General features: G+C 36.5%; 1 protein-coding gene across 2 annotated transcripts in view; it reads left to right on the forward strand.

The window, feature by feature from the left end:
• The window catches only part of FGF14 (fibroblast growth factor 14), a 612,072-nt gene that overhangs the window by 483,623 nt on the left and 108,885 nt on the right, over positions 1 to 19,564 (forward strand). For both annotated transcript variants that reach the window (XM_087435889.1, XM_014781777.2), the window contains exon 3: positions 4,175 to 4,278. In XM_087435889.1, coding sequence (XP_087292015.1) covers positions 4,175 to 4,278 — 104 coding nt within the window. The remainder of the gene's footprint in view (positions 1 to 4,174; positions 4,279 to 19,564) is intronic.

The raw sequence follows: 19,564 nt of genomic DNA on the forward strand, positions 1-19,564 counted from the left end.
TCCATTATGACAGAAGTTTTCAAGAAAGGAAACAAACTAAAGCTGTATGAAAATACCGCTTAGTTGGACTTCTTGGAAAAATAATATCCTTCAAATAAAGATTTTACGAATTTTTTTCTTGCCATCTTTGGTTTTTGTAATGCCAAACAAGTCGGTTATTTTTAATGATGAGAATAGAAATCAAGTTGAGAAGTGTTAAGTAGACACTGTCTTTTAAAAGTGTGTTGCCTCAGAATTGAAGAAGCAACACAGTATTTTCTAAATAGTGAAAGTGCAGACGTAGACGTTATACACATACACACCTAATTATATCTGGTTATCTGAATAATACTAAACACTAAATTGGAAAGCGGAGGTACTAAAAGATTCTCAACCTTTATTCTCTACATGTATGGGGATTCTTTCCTCCTATTGTGTAACTGCACTAGAAGGAACAAGAATCTCTGAGTAACTCTTAAAATCCTCTCTAATCTCCCTAAATGCTGGTGAGGAACAGTTATGGGAATAAAGCAGGAAGAGAACGGAATCAGAGTGCCCACAGTCGAGCGACTTAGAGTCTATGCAAGATCTGGCCCGTAGCTTCTTCTCTTACAAGTTACATTGCATTTTATGTGCACTTTAAGACTGTTAGGTTTGTTTTGTTACCATTTTCAACATTTGCAAAAACACAGCAGAACAGAATAAAACAAGATGAGATAAAGGTTCTCTCTCCTCAAAAGGCTGTAAAAATTGTAGGACTATAAAATTTAATAAAACTTAGCAGGATTATAACAGCTTTATAAAAGCAGTGGGAATTACTGATTAACCCTACTTTTGTGTCCTGTCGCCTTTTTAATTGAAAAACAGTTTTTTAGGGTGAATTTTAAGATATTGTCTCTTCTCTGGTTCGTTACAGTGGTCTTATGAATCTTAAGAAAATTGTTAACACTGAAATGTATTCTTTAAAAACAGGAGTGAGCGTTAGGGATGCTGACAGACAGGTCCTAATTAGAACAGCGACCTTTGGGTTTAAGGAAGCAAGCACATGATGTAATAATTCACAAGCACATTCCAGTTTTTTGAGAATTCTCTGAATACAAAATAAGGATTAGTTATCTACAAATAGGAAAAATAGGGAGAAATCACCCTGATGCCACCCTAAAAGTCACCAAATGGCAAAACTGAGGCTTGAACCTTGAAATCTTTATGATTTGAATTCAACACATATTGTACTAGTAGATATGAGATTATTTACAACTAGGTAAAGTCAGAACCACCCTGCTAAGCTGCCTTTGTCAAAATTTTTAAGCGAGTTGAGAAGAGGGAGAAAGGCCAGCAGGCAGGAGAACCTGATACTAATGTCCTCTCAGAGTTTCCAGTCTGAGATCTAGAAACCTCTGGGAAGAAAAATGGCAAGAAAATGGTTGATGATGGATAATTGGTCCTAATGGAGAAGATACTTTAGCAACTTGACTGCTTATCATTGGCTTCCATGTGCCCTGGAAGGATCTTTCACAAAAGGAAGTGAGCGCCCAGGTCAATTCGTCACCACACTCATGTACAGGGGTGTATTCCTCTAAAATTCTTAGAGCTACCCATCTATCTCCTAAACATCGGCATTACCATGAACTATGATATTTGATTAGGGAGTGGTTTTCTTTCCCCCAGTTTGCTTTTGGGGATGCCACGGGGTTTTCCTGTGCTCTGAAACTGCATTGTTCCATCACCAGGCTTCATAGATGCTGCAAGCAGAATAGGACCAGAGAAACACCAATATGCTAGGAGCTATAGCAACATTAAAACCTCACACAAACCAATCCCTCTCACCTTAGAAGTTCCCAACCTGGTTACTTGATGTGTAAAAATTACCAGTCACTCACAGTGACCACCACCCCACATAGGGTTGTAGTTCTCACCGTGGCCTGTACCTGGCCTGTGATCTTTTAAAAAAATCCCTTATGCCCTAAACCTACTCCCAGATATTCTGATTTAATTGGTCTGGGGTTGGGCATGGCCATCCAGTTTTATGAATACAACTAGTTTTAAAGTGCAGCCAGGGTTGAAAATCACTATTATATGGAGAACAAGAATGTTCCACAGAACAAACAAAGTAGCATGAACATCTTCATTATTCTTACTCCCCTGGGCTTTGTGACTTTGCGTTATAATTATGTAAAATACAAAAAGGGTGAAAAAATATTATTATGTCTCAATTAATGTAGATATCTGTGGTTTTAATTGGCGCCATGGATCCATCTTGGTCAGCTCTGAATGGGCTTCCAAATTACAGTGGTAATATGGATTCACTTTCTATTATCATCCTGTGTGGTAATAACTTGTATTTTATAATTCAAGTCCCACTCAAAATCCTAGGAAAAAAAAACCCAGTATGTTTTTTTTTTAGTATGGTCATTTTAGACCATCTTCTATAATTTTACTCTTTCCCATGCCACAGTATTTTAGTGATTTAATGATGCACTTATGTTCTAGAATTATACCATCTAGCTTATATCAAATAGATAGCACCTAAAAATACCATTAGGAGTGTATAAAGGTTAGAATAATTAAGTTTGAATAGGTTAGGTTAGAATGGTTTGCATGGACAGGCATACAATTATGTTTTTTCCCAGAAAACTTTTTGCACATGAATCAGGAATTATTCTATGCTGCACATTCTTTCAGAATATAAGGAAGATTGGACAGTTCAGGTGTTTCAGGCAAGAGTGAAAACAGCCAATGGCCTTCTCCCACGAAGAAGGAATACTGAGAGTTACGATGACACAAGTACCTCATACCACTCAACGACTCCACACTAATGTTTAGTATAAATAATAGAAATAAGCAAACATAAGCCTCATTCCTCCATAAGGACGTCATAAGCCCCTAGAATCCTACGGAAGACAGTCTAATGTTAGTTTGCATCATGAAAACATATATGCCCCTGAGTATTCTTATAGGGATAATTACCTATGTCCATGGCCTGCTAGTTTCCTTTTATTGTTTGTGTAAAACAGACACCTTGAGATCTTGGGATCAGTAACATATAAAAATCAGAAGAGAGGGGGTAATTTCCCCCCACCCTATTCAGAGAAAATATATGCCTTGGAATTAAATAGAACACAATTTATAAAGTCTATTTTTGAGTACAGTTGATAGCCTAAACCTAAAATATTTTATTTATACATTTACTTCCACATTTTAGTGCTTTCATTGCCTGTTCTGGCCTGGTCCTATTGCTTAGCATTAGACTTGAATTAAGAACTTGAATGGGACTAGATAACCTCACTGTGGATAATTCTCTTATAAATGTATCTGTAAAAAAATCTCCAAAATCATCCAGCAGTTATCAGCAAGAATGATGCTAGAACACCCACCACACATGTAACTCTGGCACAAAAATGCATTAAAGGGATGTTAAGACTTAAAAATCAATTATAACATTGTTGTCTGCACTAGGTAAACAATATATAAAAATACTTTTCTTTTTTCAGTGGGGAAGAAACAAAATATGAAATATAAATGAGTTTTTATCTCTTATGTGGGTAAAATTGAGCACTTTTCCCTCTTTTATTTTAGTTTTCACTCATAGTTTTATGAACTATTAATAAAGAAAATCATATCTTTAAAATTTGCATGGCATTCAATTTGATTGGATCTTTCTAAATTTAGCACATTGGCAGTTGCACATCTTTTCTGGGCTCTGCTGGCATATCATGTTGGTTCTGCAAGAGTAATTTAGTTTGGGAATTACCTTTTTAACTTCTGGCCTGTCCTACATTGCAATGATGAGGCACACCTTCTGCGTGAAAGACCAGAATAAACATTTAACTTGGACTTTTAAAATTCTACTCTTTGAGAATCTTCACAGCTGATTTCTTTTGGTATCAGATGATGTCAGAGACTGAGATACTAGAATCATGATTACAGGCTCGATTCTATTTCTTACCCCACCAGTTCTCCAGAATGCTATAGGCAGACTGCTAAGAAGATCTACAAATCGAAGCTCAAGTGCTAATTTTACCCATAGCAAAAACTTCTTAATTATAAAAAGAAATAAAAGTTAATTAATTGGAACTTTTCAGAAGGTTGTAACAAAGGTGATGTTTCTTAAATTAAAAAACTGAGAGAGAGAAAAATGATAGCAATGCTTGGCTTCTTCCTGCCCATTCATGATGGACCATGTTTATCTTTACAGCACTGTTCAACCTCATCCCAGTGGGACTGCGCGTTGTTGCCATCCAGGGCGTGAAGACAGGGTTGTATATAGCCATGAATGGAGAAGGTTACCTCTACCCATCAGTAAGTCACATGCCGAAGATATTGGCCATTCATTCAATGTTTGCAAAACAACAATAGCAGCAACAACAAAAGTGAGAAAGTTCTGGGTCTATTGATTCTGCCATTTTTGCTTTATTGTTTGATCTTTGCTACAATGCTCTAGGAGCTGTTTAGTCATTCCTCATCAAAGTTTGATAATATCAGTATATCAAGCAGAAGAGTAATATTACCTCTTAAAATTGTGCATTGTCCTTTTTTTTTTTTTCCCTGAGGAAGAATGGCCCTGAGTTAACATCTGTTGCCAATCTTCCTCTTTTTTTGCTTGCGGAAGATTGGCCCTGAGCTAACACTTGTGCCCATCTTCCTCTATTTTGTATGTGGGCTGCCACCACAGCATGGCCAATGAGTGGTGTAGGTTCACGCCCGGGATCCAAACCTGTGAACCTAGGCCACAAAAGCAGAGTGCACTGAACTTTAACCACTTCACCATGAGGCTGGCCACCTTCCATATTTTTTAAAATGACCCGGTTCGTAGGAAATTGAGCACTTTTGAAAGGGTTGATGTTAATATAATCTTTGTTATTTCTCTTTAGAAATGTACTTGTTTTAGAGAGTTTCCGTATATAAAAAAAGAAAATTTAAAAGAGAGTAATTCTTTTAAAAATAAGAATTCAAATTGTGTAAATATTTTACCAGGAAAATACCTATAATATCAAAATGTGTATTGCATTTAAATCTAAGCAGATCTCTCTGTTTTGCGTTAATGTGTATTAGAAGTTGAGCACTTTTCCAGCCATATAAACTCTTCCAGACTATTTACTACTTACAAATAATTTGCATTCAGATATGCTATATCCATACATTATAATGCAGTTAGAATTCATTTCTGCCATAGGTTCAAGCAATAGAAACTTAGATGAAAGTACTTCTTTCCACTATCCTTGGAGCAAAAATTGATAGATTAAAGTGGTACCTCAAAGAAAAATGCTTTTAATTGAGTTTGCATGTCATCTTCATATAAATTCTTTAAAAATCTGTTGCTGTTAAATACCATCATCAAAAAAATTACATGTAAATATACACACATCACACACACACACACATAAAACTTAAGCAGAAACATTCTCTGGGGCCTCCCATGAAAGGTGATATATTTTCTTCAGCAAATCTGGGAAATCCGGTCAGAGAAAAGGAAATGTGAGCTGCGGAGTCCCTTTGTGGTGAGCTGAAAAATGCAGGCTCTTGCTATTTTGGAACCTTCATCTGAGTTCCCTGCAGGGTGTCCCTGCACTCAGTCCTGGGCCCCACAGTATGTAAATTGCATTCTGTTGCACAAGATGAATATTCAACGTATTGCGAGCAAGATCAAGCTAAGATTCCCTATCTCCCCTTTAGGAAAAATCCAACTCAGATGAAGATCATTTTCTGGAGATGCCTTATTTCAGATATAAGTCAATTTTATTGATTTGACGTTTGTTCTGTTATTTTTGTTTCTTTTTTTTCCCCAAGTAATCTTCGAGATGCCTAAAAATTATTAGATGCCATATCTGCCATAGCCTCTGGTTCTCAGTTTCTGTTGATGATTTTATCACGTTGCTGTGCTCTGGTGCATGTGTTGATGTCAGGGGAAATTTAAATGTTCTTTATCTTTTTGCTACTGAAGGAGATGCTTTTTAATTTTTTGCAATGCCGTTGCAAATGTATGCCTTTTTTTTAAAGATAGGGTATATCATCTTGAGTATGTGTCTTAGCCTAAAATACAAGTCCTGTCTATGTTCCATGCAATCGAAGCAGTGCAGTGGGAATAGAAGTGAGGAAAGTACGAACTGCCCAGTCCAGTCCTTGGCATCTTAATTAAATATGGCCTCCTGCCCAGGAATCAGATCTGTGGGCAACAGCATCTGCCCCAGAATTTGTTCCAGTAACAACTTCAGGCTTATTATTGACCCATTGTTTTCTACTCTCACCTCCCTGATTCTCCAGTTACTTGGTTTCTGAGCCTCCCTTTTAGTGGTCTGATTCTTAGACTTACAGATCTTGGTTTTCTCCTCTTCCCTTCTTTGACTCTTTGCACTGAACCCAGGATCTGGTAAGAGGCACTCTATTCGCCCAGCCCTACCCTAAGAGAACCCCTCTGCACAGGCCAGGCCCTTACAATCCTCAGTCATCTTGTAGGAAGAGGACTTAGATAAAAATCAAATGAAATATCCAGTCTTGACGAATACTCCATAGTTAAAGTGCTCTGTTTATTTCAACATAATGAAATTTGAACTTCAAATAGTTCACTAAAAAGAATGTTTTTCTACATTTAGTCATTTATTCCATAATTAATTACTGAGAACCTACTAAAATAATAATATAGCACAGCACAATATAACAATTATTATACTATATAGTAATAATAATAGCTCTACTTGAATAATAATAATAATAATGGTTAAATTTATATAGTACTCTGTGCCTAGCACTGTTCTAAGCACTTTACAGTCTTAGCTCATAAAATTCTCGCAGCAACCGAGTAAGCAAATACTGTTAAACTGAGGATGATACTGCTGCTCAGAGAGTTTAGGAATCTGTGCACAGCCATCCAGGTAGTAGATACAGAAGACCGGATTTGAGCGTTATTAGTCTGACTCGTTAGCTTACATTTTTGACTATTTCACTATACTGCTTCCATGCACCACACATTTTTCATGATATGGTCTGGCACTTATTTTAGCAACAAGTTATAAACACATGATGATGTAATGAAAACCTTTAGGGAATTGTTACCTAGGGAAGAAATTTCATTTCAATTATTAAGGAGTATGATTCGAAACATAATCTGTTTCCTTTGGAGATTCTCGAATAAAAAAATAAAAATTATAGAAAATTATATTTAGCCAGGAAAGGTTTGATATTATATACTGGGTATTTAATATTCTTAAAATGTATTACATGTAACATTTGAGCTTTAAATTTTAAAAGCCATGATGAACATGGTTAACCCAATTAAAAATTTTTGAACTAAGTTGAGTAAATTTTTTAAAAGGAAAAATCCAGTGAAGCTCAGATTTAAAGAAAAAAATTAAAGATTTAAGTCTGGGAAATGAAGGAATCTGTCTTAAGCTTATGCCCACTTCTAAAAACTCAATTTAATGTTTGTACAGTGTAAACTAGTGTCTAATATGGAACTAATTTTATTGAAGATCTGTGGATTTAGAATGTAGACGATAAAATACTCAGATCATTCTAAGCGAATTCTGTTAAATGAAAATCACACTAGTGATTTGACATGAGGCGTCTATTCCTCTATTTGTATTTCAGAAAGTAACTCGTAATCCCTCACTATCAGAATAAAGATATTCAATTTGTCAGATAATTCCACCTCAGGGGGACCAAAAAACGTATCTCGACTGAGATGTAAATAATCACATTTCCAATGCTGAAGGGGCTTGTTCCCTGTGGAGTCTTTTCTCCAATATGACAAGAGTCATTTCTTTTGTGGTCGTAATGATTGTAATATGTTACTTGAAGATGGATCTCAGGAGATCTAGGGTCAGATATAAACAGTTTGCTTGAAGGTAGAACATAGGCTGCAAGGTCGCAGAAGAGAAACTGACAAGGAAATGCTTTTGTTAGAGAATTAGTTTAAAGTGATGTTTAGGAAAAATAATGTGTTTTAACCAACCGTACACTATGTATAGCGCTGTGAGGAACAGTCATGCTCTTTTTTCTCTTTCAAACAACCTGTGATTTTGAAAGACTAAGAAAATACTCCATAGAAAGACAAGAATGTAAACACTGAACAAAAATTTAGAAGGAAAGAAAAATGTAATTGATCATTTGGGCAGAGACAAAGAATAGTTGAAGTCAGAATGTGTTTCTGATGTAAGGAAAGAAAGAGGGAGAGGGAGGGAAGGAAGGAAAAGATGCCGACGATAGGGCGGTAAAGCCCGGGCTTTGTTCAGAACACCTGGATGCTGGATCAGACACCAATACTCGGGTTATTATGTCCTGGTCTCTCTGGCTCTCAGCCTTCTCATCTGTACAATCAAAGGGTTTCTCTGGATGCTTTAAATTAATGTTGAGGTTTAAACTTCTAGTTTTAGTCTGATTGATTCTTTTGAAAGATGAGGTAAAAAAATGTACAGAAAATGTATCAAGATTCATTACTGTGTCTTATCACAGGCTGACGTTTATGAGAATATTATTTTCCAAATGGTGCTCTGAGTGTTTCTATTACCAGATGCAGGCGTCTGGGGAGGCAGTAAGCTCTGGCATTCTCCTGAAGTTAATATTTCATTTGAGTCTCTCAACCAAGTGATACCTGTGGAGAGGAAGACCTTTTCTTTTCATGTAGATGTTAAAAGTGAATCAAGAAAATGCACTGCTACTGTGTTTTGCAAATGTTACAGCTTATAAGAATCACCTGGAAAAAGAGGAAAACTAGAGATTCCTTGGATCAACCTCTAGATACTTCAGTTGGTCTGGTGGGAGGCCTGGGAATCTATAGTTTAATAAGGATCCCCCTGACCTCCCCTACCTGCCAGCTGGTGGGTGATTCTAAAGCTGGTAGCCCCACAGTCAACCACCACACGGCAAGCATTGTTGCAATGGCCGGAGGGGGAGATGATGGCAGCTTTAGACCAAGGTGGTGAGAGAAGAGTTGGTGAGAGTTAGTAGATGGACTATCCAGCCACAGAAACCAAAACTGAGTACAATAAAATATTTGGTTTTAATAACTTCATCTACCACTCAGTTGAAGTTTACAGGAATTTGAAGCAGTTCTGTACTCTTCCTCACTAATGCAGCAACCCAGAGCCCTGGGACATCTGGATACTCTCACCTCTGTATGCTGTCATCAACTCGCCCAACTATCAATACACAATGAATGTGTGTGGGGGGATGAAATGTCCTTTAATTAAAGAAAAAAAGGATAAATGCTATGTATTCTGCAAAAAGAATTTTCAAGGACCTCAAAGTCTTATCTACTCTGCATGAGATAGTTTTCTGATATTACAGTCATATCGTTCAGATATATTTTCATGAGCCTCTTCTACAAAGATGATTCCACCTTCCCTCCTCTGTGCCAGCAGGCATCTCTGACTTATGTGTCTTGATTTGTGCTGCTGTCCTTTCTCAACTTTCCAAGGGCACCCAGACAGGAAAGCCTCAGAGCTCCTGCCTCATTCATCAATTTTACCTCTTCCTGCAGATTCCACAGCTCTAGCAAAACGGGATGGAATAATGTCATTTACCTCTTGACGTTTGCTCCTGTGTTCATTGCTCAAGTTTGTGGCATAGAAATAGAACTGCTCTGTTTTTTCACAGTGTGGTACCTAATTTCTCTCAAATTCTTTCTCTTCTTCCCCTAGAGTTACTCACACAAAGGCATACACAATCACTCACCTGTATTTCTATGCTCACAGAGTATGGTGTGAGTTCTTTGCCGATCCCTGGTAGCCATTCTATCTCTGAATAACATCTATGGACATCCATCCTCAGAAAAATGCTCACTATTTTTCCCAGTGCTAGTATAGGTATCCCACGCCTCTCAGTGCTTTTTTCTTTAGGTACCAGTGAGTGAAGGGCATTAATCAAATAATCTGAGCTACAGTGACCATCATTGGCATCAATATCCATTGTAGGTGAAGCAAGGGCCTCAGTAGCAATGAGGACTGCTCATTCTGGGGACCAGAATTTTGTTCTCTGATGTGACTGCTGGGAGGAGGGAGGCAAAACTATAATCAAGCAAGATTCCAAGTTCCTCTGGTTACACAGAAGTGCCCCTTTCAGAAAGGAAATTCTTCCATCTTTCATCCTTCATTTTTCAGCTCTCTGAGGGGTCAGTTTCTTTATCTTAAAAGGTATATTAAATTTGAGATGATTATTAATGTCTTCGTTGTTCTAAGAATCTATGGATATATATCTTTTTCTGTATAAACAATATTTAACACCTTTTGAGAATATATATATACACATATAATTTGTACATATGTATTTGTGTGTGTTTTATTGGCATCATGCTTAAATTATACACACATTTATTCACATGATTATATTTCTGGTCAGAATATTTCTATTTCTTTTTATGAAATGTTACATAATAGTTTTTAAATTTACACCTTTTTGAAAGCTTTACTTGCTATGCTTAAAATATATTTCTTTTTTCATTAAGTTTTCCTATGGTTTCTCCCACATTATGACTCAGTTGGACATATCACTCAGATTGAAAATTGCTATTATTTTTTCTTGGTATTTTAGCTAAGATAATTTGTAGTAATAAGGAAGCAAGTGTGGTACTTCGGTTATTTTCCCTCCAGTATTCATATAATTCCCACCACACTGAACACCAATGCACAGAATATAATTGCTTATGACAAAGGCAAGAATGCCATGGTTCTACTTAGGGTCACTGACCAGAAGGAAAAAGTAGTTGAGAAACAAATGGGGGCCTACATATAATTATTTTAAGTAGCATTTTGAACAAAAGAAAAACACGAAATATCCCATTCTTCTATTGTTAGGTTGATAGTAGGCAACAGCAACAACAACAAAATGTCCTTTTATGCTACCCAAGTTCCGGCACCATTTTATGGAGTGTGGAGGAAGGAATTGGGATTGAGGTGGAAAAGATACTGAGAGCCTAAGAGGAAGAAGAGGGAAAAAAAGAGAAATGAAAGAAAAGGAGATAGTAAGTCAGCAGGAGGAGAGGAGAGAGGAAGGCCATGTCTTCTGCTCACTCCATCACGTAACCGGAATCTACCTGACTCCAGGCTCCAGCCTACACTCTGGGAGAGAGAAAACAAAATCTTCCCTCTTGGAAGCCCAACCCCACTTCCAATAACACCCAAAATACCTTTTCTGCTCTAGCCCCATGACCACTTTCTCCTATTTCCCCTTCCCCTAGTCTCCTCTCTAGAATGTTAGCTATGCTTGGTTAATGTTATTCTCTAAGCAAGAAAACAGTATTTAACTTCCAAAGAATTATACCTGCAACAGTGAGAGTCAGTGGAAAGAGACTAGTAGCAGTGTGAGAACCATTGCGGTAGTTCAGGTGAGAGGTTCAGAGTATATTCAGCGGAATATTAGTCATCCCTAAAAAAGAAGGACATCTTGCCATTTGCAACAACATGGATGAACCTGGAGGACATTATACTAAGTGAAAAAAAACCTGCATGATTTCTTACTTATGGAATCTAAACAAGTCAAATACATACAAGCAGAAACTTGAACAGTGATTGCCAGGGGCAGGAAGGGAGGGGAAATAGAAGAATAAGAGAAAAAGAAAGCAAACTAAACAGGGCTTGCCAGCTACAAACATTTGTTTTGTTTGGGCAGCATAAGTGTGTGTGGGTGTGTGTGGGGTGTGTGTGTGGGTGTGTGCACGTGTGTGTTCGCGCTCTCTGTGATCTGAATGCCTTTAGGTGGGGCATGCACTCTACAGTCTACGGTCTACAATGACAGCTACTCCTTAATTTTATAAAGGAAGACGCTGCACACACGATAACTTTGTTTCTACACATGTTAACTTTGTTACTGGGCCTGGAGACATTGGTGTTGGCAACCTCTGAATTAAGGAGATGAGAGATATTTGCAAGTGGTTTTTGAGGAGTTATGGAAAGAACTCCGTGGTTGTCTTGGTAGGGGAAGTGACAGAGTCACAGCTCACTCTAGTCTGAGTTAGAACCTGGTGAGCTACGATGCTTTTCACTGAGAAAACAAAACCCAGAAGGAGGAGGGGCCTGGGGTGGAGGAAGATGCTCCATTCAGTTTTGGACACAGGATATTCAGGTGGGTTATAATCCCACTGAATGATTACTGGATGATGATGAAGCTCATTTATCTCGGAAGAATCAAGTCTAAAGGCTGTCTTAAGAATGGTGTACAGATAAAGAATTGTTCTGTGATGAATGGTGATTGTTTCCCTTTTCCTCCCGAATGTGAGACAAAGATGAAGAAATGGGGTCAATGACATTAGCATGAATGAAGTTAGATATTAGAAAGACCTTTACTAAATAACATGACTTCTTGAGAAATCTTTCTAATATATTTTACTTGATTCCTAAGTATAGAAAATCAATAGAAGCAATTTTGGATGCTGGATAATAGAGCAAAGGACTTGTTGAGTTAAATTTATAGCTTATGCCTTTATAAAAATGATGCTAATAATATGGGAGGGAAATATCAAGCCGTCAGATATTCTCATAGTGGTTCACAATCCTCAACATACATAAGATTATTCAGATAGCATTGTAAATATCCAAATCCCAGAACATTAACCTAAAAGATTCCAATTCACTGAGTCTGACGATGCTCAAGAATCAGAATTTCAATTATGTATCCCAGGCATTTTTCACACAGGCGCCTGAAGGAGCACACCTCGATAAACACGAGTCTATCACTGTCTCACGAGTCATGACTTTGAGATTACATGATTTTATATCTACTGTTGTTTATTATTATTATTATCATGGTTTAAAAATTTATGGTTCCATTCAAGCCTCTTGAAGTAAGCAGAATGACATGACCATAAGGAGTGCTTGCCTTTCCCGTTGACCAGATGATCAGGCCTTTGAGGAAGCATATGGAAAAAAGTCCTGTCTGTGATCACTTGCTCAATCTGTGGAAAGAATAGGACAAGAACTATGTCTTTGAGTATCTAGATAATATAGAAAAAGACAGGAATTTTGTTGAGACTTGAGAAAATGAAATAAGAGAAAAGAGAAACAAAGTAAGACATTGAATTTCAAGCCAACAACAGCTGGTTTGCAATCCTGAAAAAGAGAGGTCGTCTCCATCATGTAAAGCTCAGGGGAGAAGTTAGCCTGAGACAATCAGCCTGGGGCCACCGCACACCTGCTGACTTGAAGGGCTGATCAGGACAAGGGCCTCCTCTCAGAGCAGATTTCCAATGACAACGAATCTAGGCTGCTTCAGAAGTGAACTCTTTTTAGATTTTTAAAGAATTACTAATGAAATAAATATATCCATATTTAGTAAATTGTTTATTTTTCCCAATCCTCTATTTCCTCTGAGACAATATTATTTCCTCTCAGCAGGGCCTTCCCACACAAGTCCCATTTCTGGAAGAGAGGAGACTTATTTCTAGATGATGAGTGGGTCCCTGGTGCTTGGCTCACCTTTGAACTTCTTTTCTGGGTCCTGTATAGAGAGTGGGTTGATCCCATGTGGGCCCATCATTATACAGATTTCTGAACTCTACCAAAGCCCATAATTTCTACTTCACAAAAATCGAACACATATGTCTGATAGCAAAAGGATCTGCAAGAAATACGTGGAACACCATCTCTACTCAACAGAATTACTCAACACTGACACATAGGGTGAAGAATCCAGAACTTGGTAGGGATGTGTGTAATCATGAATTCATTCAACAAACGTTATTGTATGCCTTTCATTGACAGCTATTGTGCTTGTATGTGCTGGGGCTTCAAAGATTAAGTGAAAAACTCCTGATTTAAAAAGAAAAACCAAAAAGCCCTGAACATCCAACATATAGGAGGAAATCATTTGGAGTGCATCTTGACTAGATGAATTTTAAGGCTCCTGTCTTTTCTCAGAATCTGTGATTGATTATATTTGCACATTTCCTATCACTACTTCAATAGTGATGGATATGCAGGAAGTCTTCAATCTGTAGTTCTTGACTGATTGTTGTTAAGGTGGAATAAATTTCACCAGCAAGTTTTATCATTTATTCCTTCAGCACCCTCCTTTTTATAATATGTATTATACATGTCACTTATCTTTCTTCCCCACTGAAAAACATTAAGCATCAGCAAAGAATGCATGAGTCTGTTTATTTCTCAGGTTAGAATTGTAGAAAGCACCTATTTACACATTCCTTTCCTGAAAGATCGTGATAAACCCACAGAGACAGATCTTGGAGACGCAATGTCCGCATCCTAACATGGTCATATTTACATTAATGAAGTGAGTAGTAATGTTGTCTTCACCTTAAGAGAGAATCTCAGGGCAAAAAAACAAAACCTGATTTCTAGTAAATGTTGCCAACATTTGAACTTGAACATTTTAAAGCAAGCACATGAATAATGATAATTAGGGAAAGGATTTTATTATTTCTATATGTTCATAAAATGACATGAAATGCTTTGATTTTATATTTCCTTTTAGCGTCAAAGAAAAAAATATCATTGCAATTTACAATTTTATCCTGATTTTCTCTAGGGTGAAAACTATAAATTACTGCAAATAGTAATAAAATTTAGGTTTGATTGAAATGTTTCAATTTTTTAAAATCTGTATTTGTAGAGGGTAAATGGTAGGGAGTAGATGGTGAAAGGAATTTTTATACGTGGGGAGTTTTAAAGACTTCCTAAAAAATTGAGTCCTAAAATGATAGATAAACAATATTTGAGAAGAAACTACTCCTTTGTTTTCATTTTCCACATCACAAAAAAAATTGCAAAAAACTACATAAATGCTAAGAAGGACAATATAAGTGAATGACAAATCAGCTTTAACGTTAAGGCAACAATTCATAGCTACTAAAATCAGGGGCAAAATTCTGCTTCTTTAAAATGTATTCGCACACGTGGAAGCTCTCATGATTGAAATTGCTACACACCATTCACCCAAGTTGAGTTGATGGGTTTTCTTTCCGATTGTTTTACTTTTAAAGAGTTCTTCTTCCTACTTCTGGAAGTGGGCTTATGTGTGAGCTACCTGCCAAGAACTCTGAGAACCTGTGTGCTGTGAGTTTATGGAACAGAAATTGGGTGTTTCTCTCAATACAGCCTCAATACATCCCATTTCTTAGTCACTTGGGAATTAATAAGAAAAATAATTTATGAAATAATTCATAAAAATATGAACTACATTTTTGTTTTTTCGGAGAAAGAACTATAACAACCTTTATTGAAAAACCAAATTGGCTATTCTTCTTCACGTGTTATATACTAACAATTGGCAAAATTGTTCTTTGGATGATAATTTTTATTGTTTCCTCTTCTTTATGCTGTTTCCACTGATTATAGAGTGATAGTGTTATTGAAAGAATGATGCCCATTTATTTGACTGAAAATATTGGCCCCATTTCCATTCTAATAGTAGCTGTCAAACAATGTTGATGCAACACATACTAGAACCTAGAGAAATAACAGTGGAAAAGACAGACATGGCCCCTGGCCTCGTGGAAATTAACAGCTTCTATAGATGTGAGTTCCATACACAGTGCATTTTAACCTTGACTATTTCTCTATGTTGTGGAAGGGCATTTTGTGCTCTGAGCTACTTAGGGTTTCTTTGAATATTGGCTGTTTGTCCTAACGATAATGTGTTCAGTTTGGAATGCAAGTTCATAGAAAGGCACATAATGTACTTCTGAGCAAGGACATAGTAGATCTCTTAAGAGTCTTATTTGGAGTTAGATCTTGGTTTTAAGATCTGATGACTATAGGAAATGAAGAGAGATGAGTCACTTGTTAATAGGCGTGCCTCATGCAAAGGCATCATAATTGGTTGTTATTTGCTGCCTCAACACAGGCAGACACTGAATCGGAGCAAGATATTTTTGTGAGACTTTGGAATTGCTACAACTCTGACAAGGTGAAGATATTTTATTTGGTCATTAATCCTGGATCCAGGCCACCAGTTAGCAGAAATAGTTATGTGGGCAGACAGAAAACATTATTTGACTTTACTTTTAAAGTCGAATACTTTAATTTTTAAAGTATTAACTTAAAGGTGCCAACCTGACAAATGGTGAATATTGGTTTATGTCATGAGAGAAGATTTCACTAATGTTATGTAATAAATTAACCGTGAATGCCCTTCATGAGGGCTTAATGACAAAGAATTGGTTCTCAATGACTCGACATTAATGTCAACTTCTCCAATTAACTCATCTGTCTCTCAGCTATGAGCGCTTTATAACGTTGTTTCCACTATCTAAACCTTAGACTCAGTGCATAAGAGATCCTTGTCTGGGCAAATTATTTTCTCTGGTGAGCCATACTCTGTTATGGTTCAAGACTGTCGTTTTCCTGGGCTGTACTTCAGACACGGCTTTGAAGAAATCAATATCTTTCTTGCTTGTAGGTAATAAAGATTATGACACGAGGATATATTACCTTGAGAGTTGCTTATTTATTGTGGTATGAGAAACAATTGTTTTTATTAGAAGGCACATTAAATTCTCACAATGCAAAGATACAAATTCTTTTGCAAGTATCTCCTCTGCAATCGAGACTTAGTACTCATATTATTTTTGCTATTGTGTTAAATGGTAAAATGACGGTAAAAAAGTTTAAGTAACTTTGGAAGAAATTGTGACATCTATTGCATTATTATTTAAATATTGCCATTTAATATTTTGCTTTCTTATCCCATAACCATCAATTCGTGTTATCAGTAGAAGAAATGGAAAATTGTTTTTGCACCAAGAATTTGCAATTTGGATAACTCTACCTACCATTTAATGATGGCCAGTATGCCTAACGCCTACATTGTTTTTATTCCAGTATCAATTAGAATTTTATATTTCTAGCAATATCAATAACAGAAAAATCAACTTTTAAACTGTGCAGAACTTTTACCTAGAGACAAGGTAAGAGGCATTCTCAATGTCCATGGAGAAATAAACTCTAATGTGAAATATCTTATTAAAATAAAGGAGGAAACGATAAAGAAATTGTTCCACAGGTGCCATAAATGGGTTAGCTATTTTCCTAACCCAGTTTGCTCCCTTTGAAAGACTGTTGTATAGACTTAGCAAAGCTGAGTGTATACCCAGGGGAAATAGCAGTGAGCCTTTAGTTAATTTAAAGTTACATTGCAGGAGAGAGCCTGCACGTGGAAATGGGTAGACAGAAGAATTGCCTTGGACAATCGTTCCCTTGTGTTTATCTAAAAAAATCAAATAACAACTTGTAGGAATTTGAATGCAGACACAGTTCCTATGAACTTTTATGTATCATTCATGCAATAACAGTAAACAAAAAATAAAAAAGAAAAGAAAAGAAACCATGTCAGCAATATGCGATTGTTTAAAAGCACAGGGTGTTCAGTCATAATTTGAGCCACAAAAACCAGTTATGATTTGATTTTATTCCTGATGGTGAGTCTTTGGGACCAATTAGAAATTCCTTAGGCTCATTAAAGCATTAACTATCAGGACCAAAATATTATGTTATTTAAAGTTTTTTATGAATACTAATTTCATTAGACATTATGTTCCTAATATGACTAGGGAAAACCATGGAATGTGGCACATTGTAGCACTTAATTTCAATTATCTAATATTCCAGTCATTTTCGTAACGAGAGACTTGTCCAGGGGTCTGCTGAAATTGCATATCTGGCAAATTGCTGCGTACTAATTGATCCAACAGTAGCAGCTTAAAATTATCTTAACCATTCTGTTCAATACCTAATTGTATTTTCCATTGATGTCAGTGTTCTACCTAGAAGCGTTTGATGCTTTAAGATAATTTTTTTCTCTGAAAAAAGTGGTGGAATTGCACTATCCGTTACTGGAGGTGATTTTACATTTGAGGCGTTGATGGTGAGAACAGTAAGATAAAGGTGAAGAAACATAATGTCCCGGTTCTGCAAAGGTGGGGGATGCACAGCCCCAGAGTCGTTTTCGTTGTATTAATGAACTGTTCTTGTTAATTCCACTTCAAAGTGAGTTTCTTAAGGGTAGTTCAGTAACCTGAAGGGGTGAATGCAGAGTACCTGGGTATGTTACCACTAGGAAAAAATCGAATTATTTTACTATGTGGACTGTGTGGTGTGTGTATATATGTGTATAATTATTCTATAATCATAAACTACTAAGATATGCTCTTTGCCACACAATGAAAAGGGCACACACATAGAAATTAGCATTCTGATATGTACATGTAGGTATTTTTCTTTTAGTTATCATTTAGGCATTATTCTGCATATTTATTATAAAGTACTATCAACACAAAATCCACCTTTGGGGAAATTGTGTGGATTTATAATTCACAGCTCCAGTTATTTCTAATTCTTCAGAGGCAAATGCCTTATATAATGCGTTTTTAAATGGACAACAGAGTGGGATTGACGTAGACAGGTATAATAGGAGGAGAAAATGCCCAGCTGAGAAAACTAAATGAAAGCTGGCAATGCTACCAGCACTAATTTAAGCCTTTAGGCCCTCTAGGTGACCTTGAGAATTCTGAATGATTTTTTTATAACATGATGGTGACATTTGAAATGCTTTCCAAAAATAGATGAAACACTCAATTATGTTTTCCTTAATCTTCAGATATTGTGATTATGTTCTGGCAGAATGATGGCAGTTAATTGCGTTAGGTCAGCAAACATCGCCATGCCTATCATATACACACCAAGAACAAGTCGGAGTTTCCCCAGCTGTGCGGTTGGCCTGGTGGGCACAGTGCCAGCAACAGTCTTCTCTCTCTGAGGCTGCTTCTGCCGCAGAGAGAGCCCGTGATGAAACACTGGGTTAGCAGGGAAGGAGCGGGTGGTATCCTTCTCTCTGCCTGTCTATCCCAGGATCCCTCTCCAAAATGTAGGAAGACTAAAATTATGACATCTGCAAATTTATGCATTTGTGTTTATCCATGACTGTGTATACATACTTGTTATAATTTCAAATAGAGTAAAGATTGCCTTCAAATACATGGTTCTTCAAAATAGTGCTCACACAATTTGGATACTTGAAAGGGATGTGTAAATATAATGGTTTTCTAAGTGTCATAAAGTCTAATGAGTTTTAGAGAGAAATGAAATAGCCTTTTCATGTATATTCCAACTATTAAAGCAACAAGCCCACAGGAAAGAAAATCAGGAGCTTTGGGGTCAAAATCTTTTTTTATTATTTCTTTCTTTCTTTTTCCTTTCTTCTTTTTTTTTTTTTAATTTACAGCTCAGGTTACTTTATTAGTAGACTTCAGGGTTTCTTTACCTCATGCCTACAATTGTTATTACTATCTTTCTGATGATGTCAAATGGCCTTCGCTCTCACTGAAATAAGCTAGAAACACTCCCATGAACGTAGATCCATAAAAGAACATTTTCATGTCATCTTTTTGTGTCCTGAAACTAGATGAAATGTCAATATAGTATAAATAAATGTATAATAAAACTAAAAATTTTATGCATGATTCTAAGGGGAATTTGTTACTGCTTTTTAAATTTATTGACTTGGAAGCTAATTAAATTAATGCATTCTGTGGTTTTTAAGATTTTAAACACAGAAATGACTTCATTTTGATGATTATTTTATTAAAACTTTATTTCAACTTATGGTAATATGTACTCTATATCATATCCTTAAGGAGGCCATT

The sequence above is a fragment of the Ceratotherium simum genome, chromosome 10 (genome assembly GCF_057802395.1).
Source record: "Ceratotherium simum simum isolate JZ-2026a chromosome 10, ASM5780239v1, whole genome shotgun sequence".
Lineage (NCBI taxonomy): Eukaryota > Metazoa > Chordata > Mammalia > Perissodactyla > Rhinocerotidae > Ceratotherium > Ceratotherium simum.